Source organism: Lolium rigidum, chromosome 4, assembly GCF_022539505.1.
Source record: "Lolium rigidum isolate FL_2022 chromosome 4, APGP_CSIRO_Lrig_0.1, whole genome shotgun sequence".
Classification (NCBI taxonomy): Eukaryota; Viridiplantae; Streptophyta; class Magnoliopsida; order Poales; family Poaceae; genus Lolium; species Lolium rigidum.
Genome location: NC_061511.1, coordinates 98,320,296 through 98,338,516, shown reverse-complemented (window position 1 = coordinate 98,338,516; position 18,221 = coordinate 98,320,296). Strand labels below are relative to the sequence as shown.

Below are 18,221 nucleotides of genomic sequence, written 5' to 3'. Positions count from 1 at the left end.
AAAATGTGGCCTACACAAAAAGAACAAATGATCTGTAAATAGTACATGACACTATTTACGTACGTCTTCTCTTTTTTACACAGGCCATATTTTGACATATTTTTGGATGAAACTTCACAGATGCACAAGACACAACACAATGTATGTCTAAAATTTTAGTTTGCATTTTTTGGAAACTTAGAAGTGTCAAAAAAAAATGGGTGCGGGCGCAACTAGTTGCAAATGAGAGTTTCCCCCAAACACACCCTTAGTACCGCAGCAGAACATCTCGTGGCGGCGTGGAGCTACACACCGATTGTTCTTCCTTCCTCCTCTGGCCCGACTCTCTTCTCTTCTCCGACTCTCCCCTAAGATCACAGCTCTCTTCGTGAAGATTCGTTGTGCGGCGGCGACGGGGCGCGACAAGTCGAGCCTACTGCTACCGGATACCGGACTCGCGTTGATTGGTAAGGAACCCTAGGTCCCTAGCTTGGCGGGCTGAATTTTTCTAGGAGTTCGCTTTGTTCATGTGGATGTTCTTGCTTAGCTGTAGCATTGGGAAGTTTTAATCCATGTCACGCATTTTCTGGTCGTTCAATCAATTATCGATTTGTTTTCTGCCTGGTGCCCCTGTTGATCTAACTGAAGTCCATCCATCCGTGTGTGGTGTGTCGGCTAGTTTATTCATGAGCCCGCAAGATTGACCTGCGTTGAGCTCGTAGTAGTCGATTTTGCAGCTTATTTTACAGGAAATAAAAGTTGGGGTTCGTGTGGTAGGGTATGGGTGATAGTAAATTGGGCAACTTTCGCTAATGCTGCATATCTTTAGTGTAGTCAGCACAAAAATTACGCTTCAAGTTGAAGATATGAATAATAATCGTTCGTGTTAGCTGCATACTGCATTGGTAAAACTGGGTTTTCTGGTAAGTGGTAACCAACATGGAAGCATTGTGCTGAAGAGTATAGTTCTTTTGGTCATACGGATTTTTGCATTAACGATTAATAGATAAGTGGTACTTTGCTTATTTCTGGATGTGCACTGAGCTCCACTGACCGGCCTAGATGTGCATTTTATCAAATTGTTCTTTAGGTTCTTTTTGGCCTGACTATGGGATTGAGTTGCCTTTGGGCGGAGTTGGAGAGATTAAGCCTGATTGACACCTAGTCCTTTCTGGAGTGGGAGTTTAACTTTCTAAAATAGTTGCTGTTTCTATGCTTAGAAAACCAGTTCAGTTTTTTTGTTGTTGTTGTTGTAATGCCTTCTTTTCTTTTCAGAACTACCTCCTGAAGTAGCTTCTGTAGAACAGCACAAGTGTTGTTTCGGTGAATGGAAATACTCATTTAATTAGGCTTAGTTTGTAGTTTATGAACTGTGTATGCCTAACTTATTTAATAATTTATTGTTCAAAAGTAGCCATGAAAACAGGAAAAGGTTGGTTAACTAAATGGTAAAATAGGAGATAGCTGGTTAAACAAACAGGATTATCGCAGTTGACCACAATGTCAAACATAACTTTAATGTTGTTGGATGGTCGTGCCCTTTCTTTTTGTCGTTTTCATCAGTCTACATTCAAACTTTGGAGGATTAATATCATTGAATGTCTCTTCCAGCTGGTCAGCTGTGGTGTGGCAAGGAAATCTTCAGCTTGATGATGTCCTTTCTGAAAGGCATACCTACTCAAACAGTACTTAAATGGCATTGGAGAAGCGAATCACAATTATCATCACACCTGCTTGCCAATGTTCCACCTCAAATAGAATTGTCGGACTACCGAAGATTGCCGAGTTCTGCTAGTGAGAGCCCATCAAGACTTCTCCATGGAGAAGAGTTAAAGGCTGAGCTGATTCCTGACCTGGATATTTTCTTTGAGAGGCTTTATGAATACTTCTGTGCAAAAGGTCTAAGATGCATTATAATCAAGTGGATTATTGAGATCCTTAACGTGACATTTGTGGTATGCTCTATTGGTTTTTTCTTCTTATTTGTTGATTGGGGATCCCTTGCCCACTTAAGATGTGGTGTGGAAGCACTCGAGTCTGGGGAGAAACCGTGTGACCTGATGAAAGTCATTAAGAGTGACCCGTTAGTCCCATTTACATTTATGAAGATGATCATTGTTGGATCTATGGTTATATTGACGACCTATGGACTTATTAACTTTCTTAAGTTTTTCCTAAAACTTAGAAGCACTTTTAATGTCCGGGACTTCTACTATAACAGGTATGTCAAGTTTGTGGATCACACTCTTTAGAAAGTTTTGCGGGCTAAAATAGTTGACTCATCAATATACTTCCACTATTTTTAGTCTTAAGGTTTCAGATCTTGAGATTCAAACTATATCATGGCCCAGAATTGTTGAGAAGGTTGTCCTTTTCCAGAAATCACAGCAACTCTGTGTTGTTAAGGATCTCTCGGAGCATGATATTATCATGCGAATAATGCGGAAAGAGAACTACTTGATTGGGATGGTTAATAAAGGCATAATTGCATTTCCTATTTCCCGTTGGCTTCCTGGAGCTGGTCCAACGGTTAGTTCTCGGATGCATGGAAGAAAAGGCTATCTGATGCTTCCGAAGACCCTTGAGTGGACTTTAAATTGGTGCATCTTCCAGAGCATGTTCGATTGGTAAGAAAATCTGCAACTTTGTTTCTTTTTATTGGAAGCATATTACTGTACTGCCATCTGCATCTTTCCTACTTATAAAGATTTTTGTCGGTGGTTGTCCGCTCATTCATTTTCTAGCCTTCCTCGTCTCAACCCTGACAAGCACGACCATACAAATCTACGAGCATAGGAGCAAGCTGCTGTATCCACTGCTGCCCCAGATAAATGAAAGCATCAAAGTAAATTAATTTGACATATAACTGAATTATGTTTCACATCGTTTTTAGTTCCATAGCGTAGCACGTTTGTCTTACTAGTATTTCAAAATATTTATTCAGCGAAGTTATTCAAGCATTTGAAAACAGTTAATTATACAGTCCCTCATGTAACCTTTCATAAGATTATGAATTTGATGCAATTCTTTTTATCTTCATGAAGCATAACATATAGCAGACAAACTTGAATAACATATACATTTATTACTGCTATCTAGCATACATTATTACAATAAATTTTCATCAGTCTGAAAAGAACATGATTCACGGTAAAACAAATGACAAAGCACATGGTTCTCTTTGTCATGGAATGTGTTCTACAGTTCTAGTAGTAGATTTAATTGCTTTATACATCTAATATTGTTGCGAATTTACTGCCCTTGCATCCTTATTCCTTCAAAATGCGTGCCTGCTAATTATAAATGACTGTTAGTTGATATTTTTTAATTTCACTCTTTGGAACTCATTTTTTGTTTTCTTGCAGCAAATTTTGTGTTAGAAAAGATTTTCTGGCAAGCCCATCTTTGTTGAAAAAACGGCTCATATGTATGGGTATAGTGATGCTTATCCTATCACCCTGCCTTACGATCTTCCCACTGGTATACCTGTTTCTGAGACATGCCGAAGAATTCTATAATCACCCTAGTACAGCATCATCTCGAAGATGGTCAAATTTATCACGGTGGATTTTGAGGGAGTACAATGAGGTAGTTTTTCTAGTAAACCAAAATTCCTTTTGAAAATAAATACCACCACTTTGAACATTCTAAAATCTGAATGATCACGTGGCTTCACTGTCCATTTTTCTCGTACGCTTATAAAAAATCTTTTAAAGCTTATAGGCCATATGTTGTTAGCTTCCCCTTTTGATAACATCGCTGCTTATAAATATTCAGGTTGAGCATTTCTTCAAACATCGGATGAACAATAGCACTGTGTATTCTTTAGATTATTTTAAGCAGTTTCCAACTCCACTAGTATCTATTGTTGCAAAGTTCATATCATTTGTATCTGGTGGCTTGGCTGGTATTCTTCTCATCCTCGGATTTCTAGGTGAATCCATCCTTGAGGGCCATGTAAGTTGCTTACTTTTGCATGTTTGCTTTTAGTCCCACATTTTTAGTGTCACACAATGTGTGCAATCTCATACTCACAAGTTATTTATGAAGGTTTTTGGTCGAAATCTGTTCTGGTATACTATTGTTTTTGGAACAATTGCAACTGTAAGCCGGAGAGTCGTGACTGATGAACTTCAAGTGATTGATCCAGAAGGGGCCATGTCCTTTGTGGTCCAGCAGACACATTACATGCCAAAAAGGTGGCGTGGTAAAGAGAGCAGTGAACTTGTGCGAAGCGAGTTTGAAACTCTGTTTCAGGTAACTTAGTCCGCAGTGCTTTTGTTGTTACAGTGCCAACCAATTGATTTCATGCAACAGATGTCCAATTCATCATTATTGGCAGTAGCCACAGCCCACAACAAGGCCACAAGGCAGTATGACACTGCCCATAGATGATTTTTTTTTTGGGTCAGCTCTTTTATTAAACCAGTGGGCCCCACTTGAGCAGGCTTCATTCATCAGTCATCACTGCATTGATGCAGTATGCTTTACTGTGTAAACATGACACCAACAGAGAAAATTACTGCAGTAGCTTTGTTCATTTTTTTTCCATTTTGATGAAAGAAACAAAAATAAATTAAATCTACAGTTGTTTTTCCTGAGATTATACTTCGATTTTTTGTGCGGATGAGTGTCTGTATAAATGATATGCGGCGAACTAATAACCTGTTTAGATGAAGGGTTAGTTAATTGAAATGAGAAAGTGATGCCCGTCAATCTGTATTATGCGTTTACATTTTTGTTTCTGTAGCTTATCTGGGAAGTAACTATTCAACATTGGAGTCTATTACTCATGCAGTTTTCTTTTCAAGTGGTGGAGCTAAATCCTTCTGAATTGCGATTGCAGTATACCATAACGATGCTCCTAGAAGAGATGGCCTCGATTTTGATCACCCCTTACCTGCTAATATTTGTGGTACCGAAGGTAATGCTTTGAGCTAGATGAACAAATACTTGTTTGTAGACTATGCTCTTCAATTTCTGAAGTTTTACTCATGTGCAGCGTGTTGATGATATTCTGCTCTTCATTTCGGACTTCACAGTTTATGTTGATGGAGTGGGAGATGTGTGCAGGTATTTTTCTTTCTTCATCATTTGAGTATCATTAGTATGTTTGTTCATTCTCACATCTCTGCTGTTTGACATCTTAATAGCTTAAGCTTGTTCGACTTCAAAAGACACGGAAATATGAACTACGGCTCACCAATTGGTGCAGCTAAGAGCATGAGGAGCTCCCAAGGGAAAATGGAGAAATCATTATTGAGGTATCCTTTCCAACACATAATTGATCGAGTATGAATTTACATGATTGTCTTTTGAGCTGGTTACAATGATTGCTTATTTATTTTCTGAATGCACACATGATGGTTTTCTTAACTGCTGCACATTGATTTTATCGTCTGATTATTGTCACAAACATGGCTGCAAATTATGTAAGATTATAAGCATTTTATTTGTGGGAACCTTATACTGTTGAATGATTACGTGCTATGTCTTCAGAATCTTTTCTTGCACTGAATAATAATATAATATACCATGTATATGTATTTGTGCTTGATATGGGTTTGTTTGCGTCTCAGTCGACTGAGATTTTCTTAAGTCTCATCACCTCAGGAAAGGGCAACAGTAGTTCAAAGAAAGTGCAACTGGAAACGAGTTGCATTTTTTGTACACTGTGGCTGCACTTTATTTTGGGTGACTGAGACATAACAAATTCTCAATCGACTGAGACATAGCAAAACCAATAAAATATTGGTGCCATGGACATTTAGCATTTGATTATATATGATAGAAGCATGTGCCCCTAGTCATTTATCATGTATATGTATTTGTGCTTGTGATAAAATATTTGTGCCATGGTCATTTAGCATTTGATTATACTAGGACAAAACTCGTGCGTTGCTACGGCATCACATTAAATAAACAAATAACATGAAGTCCTTAATTAACCTATCTTTTACTTCCTTACCAAAGAAAGTTATGTTAACATATAACATTAAGAGAAGGGAGTCTGCATCCAACATACTAACCAACATCATATCAGACCTTTGACCATGTGAGAAGCATCCACTACATCAATACTTCAAGTTCTAAATTGTAGAAAAAGTATAAATATATAGTCCAAATACTCCGTTAATACCAAGTAGTTACTGCACCGACACTCTTATACAAAAAATATAGGTATGATGGCTCTAGTTAGGCAAAAACAAAAAGAGGTGCTCAAAAAACGTAGATCCTTGCAGAAAAAAAACCATCAGGTCATTAGCTTTTACAGCGCAAACATCTCAAATTTTGCCTCAATATTTTTGCCTCAAATTTACTGTACGCAACAGCGATGACCTGGGGCAGAAAAACAGCCCCGTTTCTCATGGGCGTTCTCCAAAGAAAGAAGGCAGTGATTCGGAGGGCCGAAAAATCTGGCCAGCGGCATCCTCAGGCGTGGCAGCGGAAGCCCTAGGTGATCCCGACGCCTCCAACGAGCCGTCCTTTTTTCCTTTGTCTTTGGTGCATCTGGCAACCCGCCGTTCGCGAGGAAGCACCTTTCAGTTGGTCGATTTCCCTCCCAACGCCGCCACTCACGACGAGCCCGCCGTGCGTCTGTGCAGCGTGACCGACTTATTGTTTCCTTAGTTCCTTCCACCTGTTTCTTATCTTCTTCCTTTCTTGTTGTTTCCTTCCAAAGGATATCTACGAAACTTACGTATATAAACTGGCGAGACAACTTAAAACAAACCGAGGTGGGACTAATAAAGACATCTTTTGTATGTACGGATACGGAGCTGGCTCATAAGCGCAGCTTTGTGGCCCATCATGCCACGTACGAAGGCCCATGACTCTGGTCGATCAAGGAAACAGATCGAAAGAAGCATGGTCGGTACGATTTCCTACCGATCAACCAAGAAAAAAAAGGTCCAGCCAACCACACTTTCTCTGCCTCTCCTGAGTCCTGACGCCAACCCCGAGCGCCTCCCACCTTGCTCGATCTCCTCCCCGCGTGATTCATCGCGCCTCCCCTTCAGCTTCGGTGGCCGCACACCGCCTGCAGGAGCTTGCCTGCCTCCTCAATCCATCCCATCGTCGAGCTCGTCGGCCTCCCCGCCTCCTGCATGCGCCACGATCTCCTGCCGCCTCTTGCGCCGCCCGTCTCGTCCTTGCCGTCTATTACGCGCGCGTCTACGTGGAGTGCCGCGCTGGTGCTCTTCTCCCTCGCATCGCCACTGCCTGTACCAGTAGTCTAGGAGGGTGACTCCCGACGTACAGAGCGCCATGGTGCGCGTGTGGCCCAGCTGCTTGATGTCGTTCACTTGTGCGTGCTGGCGCCCAATGCTCAGCAAGGATGGGAAAAAGCAGAGCGTCTTTGACACTCTAACCGATCAAAACTAAAAATTGATCTCTTCCTTGGCCGAGCACGAATAGACACGTACTTGTGCAGCACAGCAAAAGTGCAGTGCGGGTTATCCTCGCCCCTTCCGTTGAGCTCGTACGTGTACCGTGGGTAGCCGGCGCGCCGTCGCGTCCTTGCCTCCCTCCACCGAATTGACGATGGAGCAGCAAGTGGTAGCGGAGCCACGGGAAAGGTCCTTCAGCTGCGCAAGGTCGTGCTCATCGTTCATCAGCGGATTGTGCCAAATTGCAGGCGGCAGCAGGAGGTTAATCTAGTGATGATTAGGGATAAAAAAAATTTAAGACAGCGGCACTATCTACACCAATCAAATTAGTCGCAACATGCTCTGCCGCTAGGAGCTCAAACATGCTTTGACTTCTCATGGGATTGGACTGGAGCGCGGGATCACTCCTGGAACAATTCGACCACAGACACACTCCTCACGGCTGCCCGCATCGCCGCGTGGCCTCTGGTCTCTCGCGCCAGATCGAGTGCGCCGGGGAACTTGGCCAGCACCAGCGGCGGGCCTGCTGCGGGCTGCCTGGGAGCGGACCGGGAGGCGCAAATGGGGGCTACTGCGTCGCGGGCCTGTCTCGGTCGGAGGAGGGAAATAAAACTGAAACGATATAATGACAGTCTACAGTATTATGGGATTTGGTGGGAGGGCAAAACGGTCTAAAAAAAGCATTGACGAAAAATCTGGCAGAAACCTTAGCTCCTTTATTATTAGGTATAGATATGATAGAAGCATGCCCTTAGTCATTGTAACTATGCAGTTCTGAGAAGAAAAAAATGATTACCAAGTGCCACGTCAGCCTGGGAGCCCCCCCCACCCCCCCCCCCATTGGTCAGAATCGTAGTTAGCGTGGCCTAACAGACATGCCAGTGCTATCTGCAACTAGGTTACGCTAGACCTGTGTTTTTTTGAAACCAAATCGTGAACCTGTGGTTTTTATAATTACAAAAGGTCCCAATTATGGTGACCTTTTGTAATTATCTCCAGTTGATGTTGCATATTTTCCAATCTATAAGATTTGAATGAGTCTTGTCTGTATTTTCCCCTTGGTGTTTATCCATTGCAGTATGGATAAATATGTTTTTATCTTGGGCCTCTTTGATCCAAAGGATTTCCATAGGAATTTTGGAGGATTCAAATCCCTTCGATTTTTTCCTGCGTTTTTCGATCCTATGAATTAATGAGGTCCTTAATAGTTCCATTAACATTCCCAGCATGGGAAGCTGACGTTGGAAGTTCCTTGATGATACAAATGTTGCAACAACATAAAACGTTAAATTTGATGTCTGTTGATATAATTATGTCGAGTCTTTCTTTGCAGTTTCCAAAGCACGTACATAACATGGGAGCCAAATGCCGATGGCAAGAAATTCTTGTGCAACCTTCAGAAGTTTAAGGAAATGCAAATTCGTCAGCATACCTTCCAAACAGTGGAAGCATCAGAAGCTGGGTCAACTGCTATGGGTCAAAGTGCTCAAATTTTCTATCGACTGCTCTCCAGGAATATCCACCCCAGTAATGGAGTTATTTATAACGGCCCTTTAGGACTGCTTGACACAGATCAAAGAGCTTGTCCATATATCCTAGATTGGTACTACACATACGAGCTGCCACAATCGGGTAGAGAAGATCATGCATCTGCTCATCCTGAGGAAGCATCACCTGAGGAGGACATATGTCCACCGTGGAGCAAACCATTGGCTGACATTGAAGAGGAGCAACCCTGGGACTCTAATTTGTATGAAAGAGCTAGGAGCCACTTGGAGACATCAACATCGAGTGCATTCTTTCAGGGTACCACCTTCAAGCACCAGGTCAAGGCACAACAGTATACGAGCCATCATTGGTGGGCTCAGTCCCTTGCACGACCGACTGATCCACTTGGCAGCTTTTTTTACCCTGCAGAGGGCAGTTTTCTTGAGCCAAAAAAATTCACAAATCCCAACGAGTCTGGGCATTATTCTAGCCATCACAGTGATTGGCCGATGAGCTGTGCACAGCCGAGAGGTCCACAAGGAAGTTTCCTTGAGCCTCCAAACTTTGGAAACCATTCCACGCCTGACCATCGTTCCAGCCATCGCAGTGAAGACTTGTCGTCAGACGGAAGTGGAGAACTAGATCAGAGGAACACCAGAAGCAACAGTGGATGGAGAAGTTCACAGGCCCTTTCCAAGACATTATACACGGACAATGACTTTGACATAGAGCAAGGCCCGAGTTTCAAATTTACCGATGTCCCTCAGGTGCATGATGATGAAGGACAAGACCGGGGCAACGACCACGGTGCAGCCGACATGTACGGCTCTACGCCAGCCAGCCTCACAGTACGAATAATACCTAGAAGCAGTGATCCTATTTAGTTTGAAGAAGAAAATCGCGCAAAAGAAAAAAGAAGTACTGTAGTAACAGTTGTGCAGGGACATGGTTGATGGTGTGAATTTTGTTAGGAAGAGAGGACGTCAGTTTACTGTGACCTGGCAAAGGCCGACTAATTCTTCTATAACAGACTAGTAAGATGCCTAACCACAAGAAATGAGGTGGAGCATGGTTTAAGTTATGTTCATAATTCACCGTCACATTTTCTGTTTATCAAGTGCGGGCTAAATATCATGAGAGCATGACACAGTTCTTGAACGAGCGTGTCGGACGGGATTGTGGCCTTGAAGCAGTTCCGGTGACAGGCGAGCTTGACGACAGGGGTGCATGCAGCCTATGCGGTTTTGGCGAACGATGAGCTTGCCAGCCGGGTGATACATCAAGAAAGAACAATGTGAGGAGGTACCAGTTGGTGATGCAAGACTTGCATGGTATGCGCTTCCGAGTTCCCGCTGAGGGACCGTTTAGAAATTAGAACACAGGAATAGGAAAAATCTGATGAATAGGGAAGCGAAAACAGAAATCTGAAAAACGCAAGAACTCCCGAATATGTATTTTTTGGAGAACCATCTAATGCACTTTATTGATAATTAAACACTACTAGCATAAGATCCACAAAAGTGATTTCAGTTGGAGCCTACCAAAAAAGAGAGCATAAAACTAAACGATGTAGAAAAAAACTTGTAATTAAGAAGCAAAACTGTTGAATGGCCAAGAAAGAGAAGCATCATATGAAGTAAGGACGACCTATGCCACTACCTTGTTCATGGGTAGGGAAAACTTTGACGGTTAGCACAAGTTGTATGTAGACTACATGACTAGAGTTGACTTAATTAAGCACTTAAGTATGTGAACATCTTCCGCATTCACTAGTACAAATTGGGCCTATTAATCCCCCCATGGCACACATAAGGCTTTTGCGTTTGTGCGACAAAACGACACTGGTGCACAATAATTTAAGAGTTCTTTTGTGGTACCCTCAAATAAATAATAGCCCTCCATTTTCGTCCATCCAAAGGCCTAGAAAATTTCGTACCACTCTCCAAAACGTGAGAGGTATGTTACATACCTTTGCTAAATTTCGCACCAAACAGAAAAAATTCATAACCAGGCCCCGGCCCAAATAACGTTCCTAGCCCAAGACACAGGCCTCGGCCAACGTACAGCCGTTTGGTAGCTGAAGGGGACGAGACCGGCCTAACCTATAATTCTCATTCTTTCGGACGTCGCCGCCGCCGACCGTCGTCTTCTGCAACTCCGGCGGCAGAGCCCCTACCGCCAACTTCCGACGCCCCTTCCCTACCACTTACCTCTCGGCCGCGCGCCGTTGGCCTCACAGCCGATTGAAGATCCTCGGTGACATTGACCTCGCTCGCCAAAGAGGGCCAAGATCGTTACGAGGTTCCGGGAGCGGGGCCTGGCGGCCATCGCCTTCTCCGGCGTAGCTTTTTTCTGGTGATCCTCGTGTCCTTGCAGCATCGACTGGTGCATGTGCTGCCGGCGTTCCACTGCACACAGGGGAGGAGGGGTCCCCCGGCTACTTCGAGCCTGCCACCGATGACCTGGTAGGAAACGAAGCATCCATCCATTTGATCTAGGCTCATTTCGAATTTTGATTGCCCTCTACGACCAGAGCAGCAAGGGTTCGTACCATTAGGTTCAGATTTTTTTTTTTTCATGTTGCATTGGTATCGGTTATGATACTGCATTAGTGAATTTAAGAAGATGTTATGAACACCATAGTATATTTAAATTTTCTTTTGGTTCCTAATTTGTCTGTGATGTGTTGAAAACACAGAACAGTCTTGATCCAGTTTTGTATCGTGTGTCATCCCTGCACTAGCCTAGTTCTGTGGAACTGTTGAATTATTGTACACGGTGCAAGTTTTTGTTCACAGCTGCTAGCGATAAATGGTAAACGAAATACTGTATCGGTTTTGGATAGTCTTCTGGTTCACGCCTAACTAGGAGTGTATGCCTTTTAATTTGAAGCGTGAACCAGAGGGTGAGTGTATTGAAAACCAGAGAGTTTCCGCAGGATTTTTTTGGGTCTAGAACACACAATGCAGGACTACTTTATGGAATATTAAAATGGCTCAAAAGATGGCTAATCCGAAACCGAACCAAACTGGGAATTATTGCCTTCCAAAACTGTTTAGATAGCACTGAAAACCATTACGCAGTGCATGGTGCATGCTGCAGCAGATTATAAATGCCACTGATAAGGGTGCTCAGCTTTCTCTGAACCACTAATGTCACATATATATGCTACATTACAAATTCCACATAAGGGTGCTCACATATATATGCTACATATACTGAAGTGTTGAAATACTCATGCATGAATTAGGCAGTTTGCAAAAATAAATCAACCGTGGTATCTTTTACGACAGTCAAGACTTCTATCTGGTAAGATCTATTGTGGATATTTCGTAATGTTGATGTCTGAAGAAAGTAATTGATGCAAACCATTTCATTTCGATCTTCTTCAGCTAGCTCCTGACCTGATGCGAGGACGTAGTGGCTACACTGGTGAGGGTGGGGCCTCTATCATGTCTTGGCCCCATGACGAGTTTTCGGGCACTTAATGTGCTAAGGTTGCGATAAACTTTCAGATCCGCTCTGTTTTCTCTAGTTTTGAGCCTTCTATTTTCTTCAGTGATTCAGACCCATGGCAAGGCTACACAGGTGGATGGTGAGAAAATTGACATGGAGCATGTAAATATATCAGGTTACACTTGGAGGTAAAAAGACAACGTCTTTTGATAGTTGATTCGGAAGAGTAGGTTCAGGAAGAAAAGAAGACCCTACAACAAATATGTGACAGCCATGCCTCGAGATGATGGCATTTCTACCATTTTAGGATGCAGCGATAGTAGAGCTGGAAGCGAAAGTTAAATAAAATAATAACAAAGATGTTGCACAAGACAATATAAAGGAGCTCCAGGTTCTTATACATAAGTTGATCATATTTTCGTTGCAAAACCCTCAGTGTAGTCATCGCCTTGGATGCTGTATTACTTGCATGTATGTAGCTAGAGTAATTATTCCAACCATGTAGATTCTTCGCTCCTGTATCTTGGAAATCATGTGCTCAATAGTAATCCAGTTTGGTACAAGTTGTGTTATTCAATTTGATTTATCTGGCATCACCTCTCCTGTTTTTGTACATCTATACCACACCTCAAATAATGAATAGGAGCACAACTCCTATTCTAGTGCTTACGACATCAATTTAATTCAACTCTGACTGTCTGGAAACGAAATGACAGACCAACACAAGTTGGAAAAAGACATAAACGGAAGAAAACACACGCATCCCTGACTGCAAAACAGCGATATAGCGATAACATGCAGCAAACCAATGCTTGAGTAAAACTGGCTAAACGCAGTTTACGAACGGACTGAAATATTATATTTCAAACTATTTGACATCAAATGAGTACCAAATAATTTAAGCAAAATAAGTAGAATCACTCTTGCAATTACATTCAGTTTTACCAACTAGTTCATGTAATAACATAGCAAAACTACAACCCGACAAGAGTTGCTGATCTCAGGAGTTCAAAAGCGAGCCAAATTCAATGAAGAGCTGTATGTATGAGGCTCTGCAGCAAATCCATGTCTGCCAGCAAGAGATAACTGGGTTGACTGAGAGCTTCACTTCCATGTCTATTGCTTTGGAGGAAGCAAAAGAACATAATGCCTCGCTTGATGCTACTATCCGGGAAATGAAGATAACACCAGCGATGTGCGTCGACAGTTATGGAGGACACCTAGAATTTGACCTTGTTAGTTTGGAGATGTGGTCTAAAGCATATAGTGATTTTAAAAGCAGAATAGCACAAAGTATGAAGCAAACTAAAATTTGGTGCGCATTGACATGTCTTCCCATTTTGCTATTGTTGTTTATTCGAGTAGAAACACACTTCCCCAGCAAGTTCACTCACTATTGTAAAGTCTAAACATCCGCATGTTACAGAAGTGGAGCAACTTCAACTCTGTCTAGTTCCTGTTTCCAAATGCATTGGTCCATTGTTAATTTTTAATTTTTTGTGCAGGTTGACTAGTATAATGTGTCAGTTTAACCCACAGGTTGACTAATATAATCTGTATTAAAGAAGAAGGAATTCTGGTACTCCGTATAAACAAATACCTGACATTAAATGCTCGAGTCTACGGAAAGCAGAAGCTGAAGTTAGCCTTCTTTCTGTTGCTTCATTTTGCTTTCGGACTGGTTTTGAGTTTTCTAAGGTGAAAATGTCGAAGAAAATTCAAAGCAATTTTCAAACTTAGGACTGATGTAAAAGAAGGTGAAAATGATTAATAACATATATGTCTCAAGGATTTCATGAACCCTCACTCTATTCTAATCATATATTTGTCTATTTGGGAAAACAAGCATGGATTCTACTTGCAACTTATATGACTTTGTTTGTAGATTGTAGGTCTGGGTAACTGTCTGGAGCATAGTGCAAAGAAGGAATGAACTAAATGGTACGGCACAACACTTTGAGCCTGACAGAGCATGGTGCAAAGAATGAATGAACTGAATGGTACCGCACATTACTACTAATAGTAATTTACTTCGAAATCATGTCCTCGCCAGCGCCTTGACCATCCATGTCTGAAAACCGCAATCATAAAAATAAGATTCATGCTACTAGTCAAGTAAAATCATGTCTTCTAAAGAAAGATGGTCTTGTGGATAAACATCAGTCAGTAACTAGCTAGAGAAATAATCCAATGTACTTTGTAGCTTTGAAACCAGCCATTATATCTTCATATCTAACTTGTGAACCAATTAAATATGAGTGGTTTGTTTAGCTGTTGCTCTTCTTCTCATTAAAATTTGTATCAATATAACTAAAATTCTAAATTACCTAACTTGGGAGGGGTGCAGCAATTACATCCCAATTCTTATGAAATAATTAGAACATAACCTGGCTAGGGGCAGGGCGCTGGATCCTGCAGGACTAGGGTGTTGTCCGGTAGTGTGCAGCTGGTAGCCAGGCAAGCGGTAGAGCAGTAGCAGCGTCAGGACCGCGGTAGCATCGCGTGGGATCATGGATCAAGTAGTCAAGAAGAAGGCAGTAGGCCTTCTTTTCTCCCCCTCCCCTCTCTCAGTGAGGAACAGTAGATCGAGAGTTTTCCACCGTGAGTTGGGCCTCTCCGGTGCCCTCTCCGCCGGATTAGCCGGCCGGAGCTGGACATGGAGCAGCGCCAGAGTAGATACTAGTAGTTTTAGTGTTTGTGTATTGTCCTTTATGGCGTTTTGGAGTCGGTCGCCGGATCCCATCGGCCGGATCGGGCGCACTCTCTGCTTCATCTTCTTCGTTGGCCTGCTCTGGTGGCAGGAGCTGTCGCTTGCGACGAACCTGGAGCGAGACATCTCCATCAATAAGGCCGTCTTCTCCAACTACTGGAGGCTCGTCGACTTGGTGCTCTCCCGCAGCGCCGGTCGCTCACTAGTGAAGCTCTGCGTCAAGCTTTCAAGGTGGAAGTTGGGCGAGCATGGTGGGTCTGGTGAAGCCTTCTTCAATAAGCGGGCTATGGTGATTCTCTTCTTTGGCTGGAGTTCCTTTGTCCTTCTTCTCCTTCTGGCCTGCCGGGGTGGCGAGGGGATTGAGAGGTTCGGCATGGTGGGATTCAGTTCTGGAAGGAATCAGGGGAAATCATGTGCTGCAATTCGTCGGAGTTCATCCTTGGTTGCTTTTCTGCAGCGACCAACTCAAAGTGCTGGCGGGCAGCATCTCCGAGCCTTGACGTTGTTGGTGCGTCAGGTATCTGATCAACCTCCTTGGAGGAGGCCCTTCGATGATTTCCAGCCGGCGTTCAACGCTCTCGCTGCTCCAAGTGGTTGCGTCCCCGGAGCTGCTGAGGGTGGCCGGAGTAGGAGATCGAGTTACGGTGGTGGAGTGGCTGGGCCCGATTGCTTTTCTTGTAATCTCTGTAGGGTCCTTTTTGCAATTTGTGAGGACTGCTTTGTATTTTGCTTTTTCTTTGGATTCCTCTGTAACTTGTACCCCACCGACATGAATGAAAGCAGCTAGGCCCTTCTGGGCCTTCCCCTGTTCAAAAAAAAAAAAAAAAAAAAAAAAAAGAAGAAGGCAGTACAGGACGACGAGGCTCCGTTCAGTTGATCGCTTATGTGTGTGGTTGAATTTTGTGAAGGCATAGAAACCGGACTAGGATCTGCCAATGGGCATAATTCATGCTTTGGGGCCGACGTACCTGGCGGCGAGATTGGTGATGTCGTCTCTCAATGTTGCGTCGACCTAGTGGCCGCGTCGCTCACCGGCAACGCGCGACGGGGCCGACCTGGTGGCGTCGGTGCTCGTCACCACGCATGACAAGGCCGACCTGGTAGCGGCGGTACTCGCCCTCGACGCACGACGGGACCGACCTGGTGGCGCGGCGCTAGCCGGCGATGTAGGACCGACCCGATCTGGTGGCAGCAGGGGTCGCACGCGATGCAGGACGTTCGTGGCGGCGGCGATTCTGGCTGCTCGACCTCGCGTGCTCGGGGATGCAGGACGGGGTGTTTGTTCGATGTTGGGCCGGGTTGAATACTACTATTTTTTTTCTCTATTATGTCTTGCTGCGTTACCGGGCCTAATCTAAGTCGTTTGATCTTGACCGTTGCCTCAAATCATACCTCTCCCTAATTAGCAGTGGTAAAAGGTACCGTAAAACAAGCCTAATTTAAACACGTAAGCCATTCCGCTCAAGAACGACCACACGGTGATCCCAAAGTTCAAGCACATCTATCTACATCCCCTACATGATGATGACGCGTTATCATGTGGGGTGGGGTGATGATGTAGCTTGACCTACGGTCATCAGCACATCTTGTGCGTAAACAATAACACACACACCCAAGGAAGATATCATCGGAGCATGGAAACAAAGAAGGAAGAAGAAGCTCGATGAGAAGCTACACCAGAGTCTCCAATCCATCCAATACCGGAGTCTCCTGACCCCAAGGACCTGCCCAGTGGAGACCAAGACATGAGTCTCCGCCCCACACGAGCGGAGTCTCCGGGCTAAGTGATCCGCCTGCACCAAGTCAACTCGGGACATGGCCACGTACCTCCATATGATATTCCCTTTTATGCCTAAGGTACCCCTAGTTCGTGGCTGGCTATATATATGCCCCCACCCCTACTTAGAAATCGTAGACGATGTTGTATTAGAATTTGGCTTATGCCTCTCTTCTTTCCGGGAACTAGGGAACCCCTCCTCTTTTACACATTAAATCTTAGAGTTGTATCCAAGGCTTCTCTATGTGGGTGGATCTTTTCTCTTTGGTGATCTCTTCACCATTCTAGGATTCTATCCCTTACTTAGCAATCTTTGGTCTCTTGCGAACTCTACCTTTGGGCGTGTTTTGCTTGTGGATTCTATTGCGTTGGTGAATCGGGCCAACGAGGGTTCTTCCTCGTGTTCTCCTGTTCTTCGCATCTCCTCGCATACCCCCTTTAAATCCGTGAAGACCGTGCCACCCAAGAGGCTTGGCCTTCATCATTTTTTTGTAGGGATATTTTTGTGGAGAGATTCTTTTGACATTTGAAATGCTCTTTTTTATTTAGGCAGGAACATGTACTTATGGGAGCTATTTATAATTTCCGCGGGTTTCTTTTAATCTATCTATGTTTGTTACTTCCTCCGTTTCATACTTCTTGTATTGATTGTAGTTCAAAATTGAACTAGTACGAATGATACAAATTATGAAATGGGAAGGGATAGCCTTTTAGTCTGGTTTTCTTAACATTTTCATTTTTTTTAATGAAATTGCAGGAACCCTACATTCTCGAGGAGGTCGGTTCGAAAAGTAAGAATCAGCGAAAAAGCAGAGACAAATCGTGTTGTTCACGAAAATTTATCATACTCCCTCCATTTCAATAGAAAAATATCAGAGATTTGTCTAAAAAGTATGTACTAGATACATCTAAATTTAGATAAACTTATGACATCGCTTTTATGGAGAAACAGTAATTTCGTTTCCTAGCTTGGTGTTGTGCGTCTCTCAGAAAAAGAAAGAAAAAGCAAACCATCTTCTTGTGCGACAGGATCTAGATCTGAGATCGCCCGTGCAGCCAAGTCGAGAGCGAGAAGAAGAAGCTGCGCATCTCGTCAAGAGCCCCGTGTCGTCAAGTACACATCGGATGCCGCCAAGCGAAAAAGAGTTCTTCAACCGGGTCCCGGTCCGTCCCCTCCACGCTGTCCCCCTCTCTTTTCTTCCCGATCAACCCCAGGTCCTGCCCACAGCCAAAAATTACCTCACTGCCATTCCGGCCCCACATATCCTCTAGCAGGACGGTCCAACGCGTCAGTGGCCAAAATAGGTGGCTAGGTAGGCAATCACTGCCCACGTCTAGCATGTCCGGACGCTTTCTCCTCGTGATCTGGCCTCCGCGCGCCCGTGGGTCCGGACTGCCGGGCCCACTGTCATACAGGTAAAGC

General features: G+C 43.7%; 1 protein-coding gene across 3 annotated transcripts; it reads left to right on the top strand.

Moving 5' to 3' along the window:
- The first annotated feature begins 242 nt into the window (after positions 1–242).
- On the top strand, positions 243–10,350 carry LOC124649904 (autophagy-related protein 9-like). 3 transcript variants are annotated; one of them, XM_047189470.1, is made up of 10 exons: positions 243–446; positions 1,591–2,200; positions 2,286–2,606; positions 3,345–3,567; positions 3,757–3,936; positions 4,030–4,236; positions 4,826–4,903; positions 4,982–5,052; positions 5,133–5,243; positions 8,701–10,350. In XM_047189470.1, the coding sequence occupies exons 2-10, from the start codon at positions 1,629–1,631 to the stop codon at positions 9,737–9,739; spliced, it is 2,802 nt and encodes a 933-aa protein (XP_047045426.1). In that variant the 5' UTR covers positions 243–446; positions 1,591–1,628; the 3' UTR covers positions 9,740–10,350. The 3 variants fall into 3 exon arrangements, with proteins under 3 accessions (XP_047045426.1, XP_047045427.1, XP_047045429.1); XM_047189471.1 differs by lacking the exon at positions 243–446 and having other exon boundaries at positions 2,093–2,200; positions 2,359–2,606; XM_047189473.1 differs by lacking the exons at positions 243–446; positions 1,591–2,200 and adding an exon at positions 2,724–2,824 and having other exon boundaries at positions 2,490–2,606.
- The last annotated feature ends 7,871 nt before the right edge of the window (positions 10,351–18,221 follow it).

Excerpts from the sequence above, each read along its gene's own strand:
- LOC124649904 (XM_047189470.1), top strand. The coding sequence starts at position 1,629 with ATGATGTCCTTTCTGAAAGGCATACCTACTCAAACAGTACTTAAATGG. Across the intron at positions 4,904-4,981 it reads TAATATTTGTGGTACCGAAG|CGTGTTGATGATATTCTGCT; the intron begins GTAATGCTTTGA and ends ACTCATGTGCAG. Across the intron at positions 5,244-8,700 it reads ATGGAGAAATCATTATTGAG|TTTCCAAAGCACGTACATAA; the intron begins GTATCCTTTCCA and ends CTTTCTTTGCAG.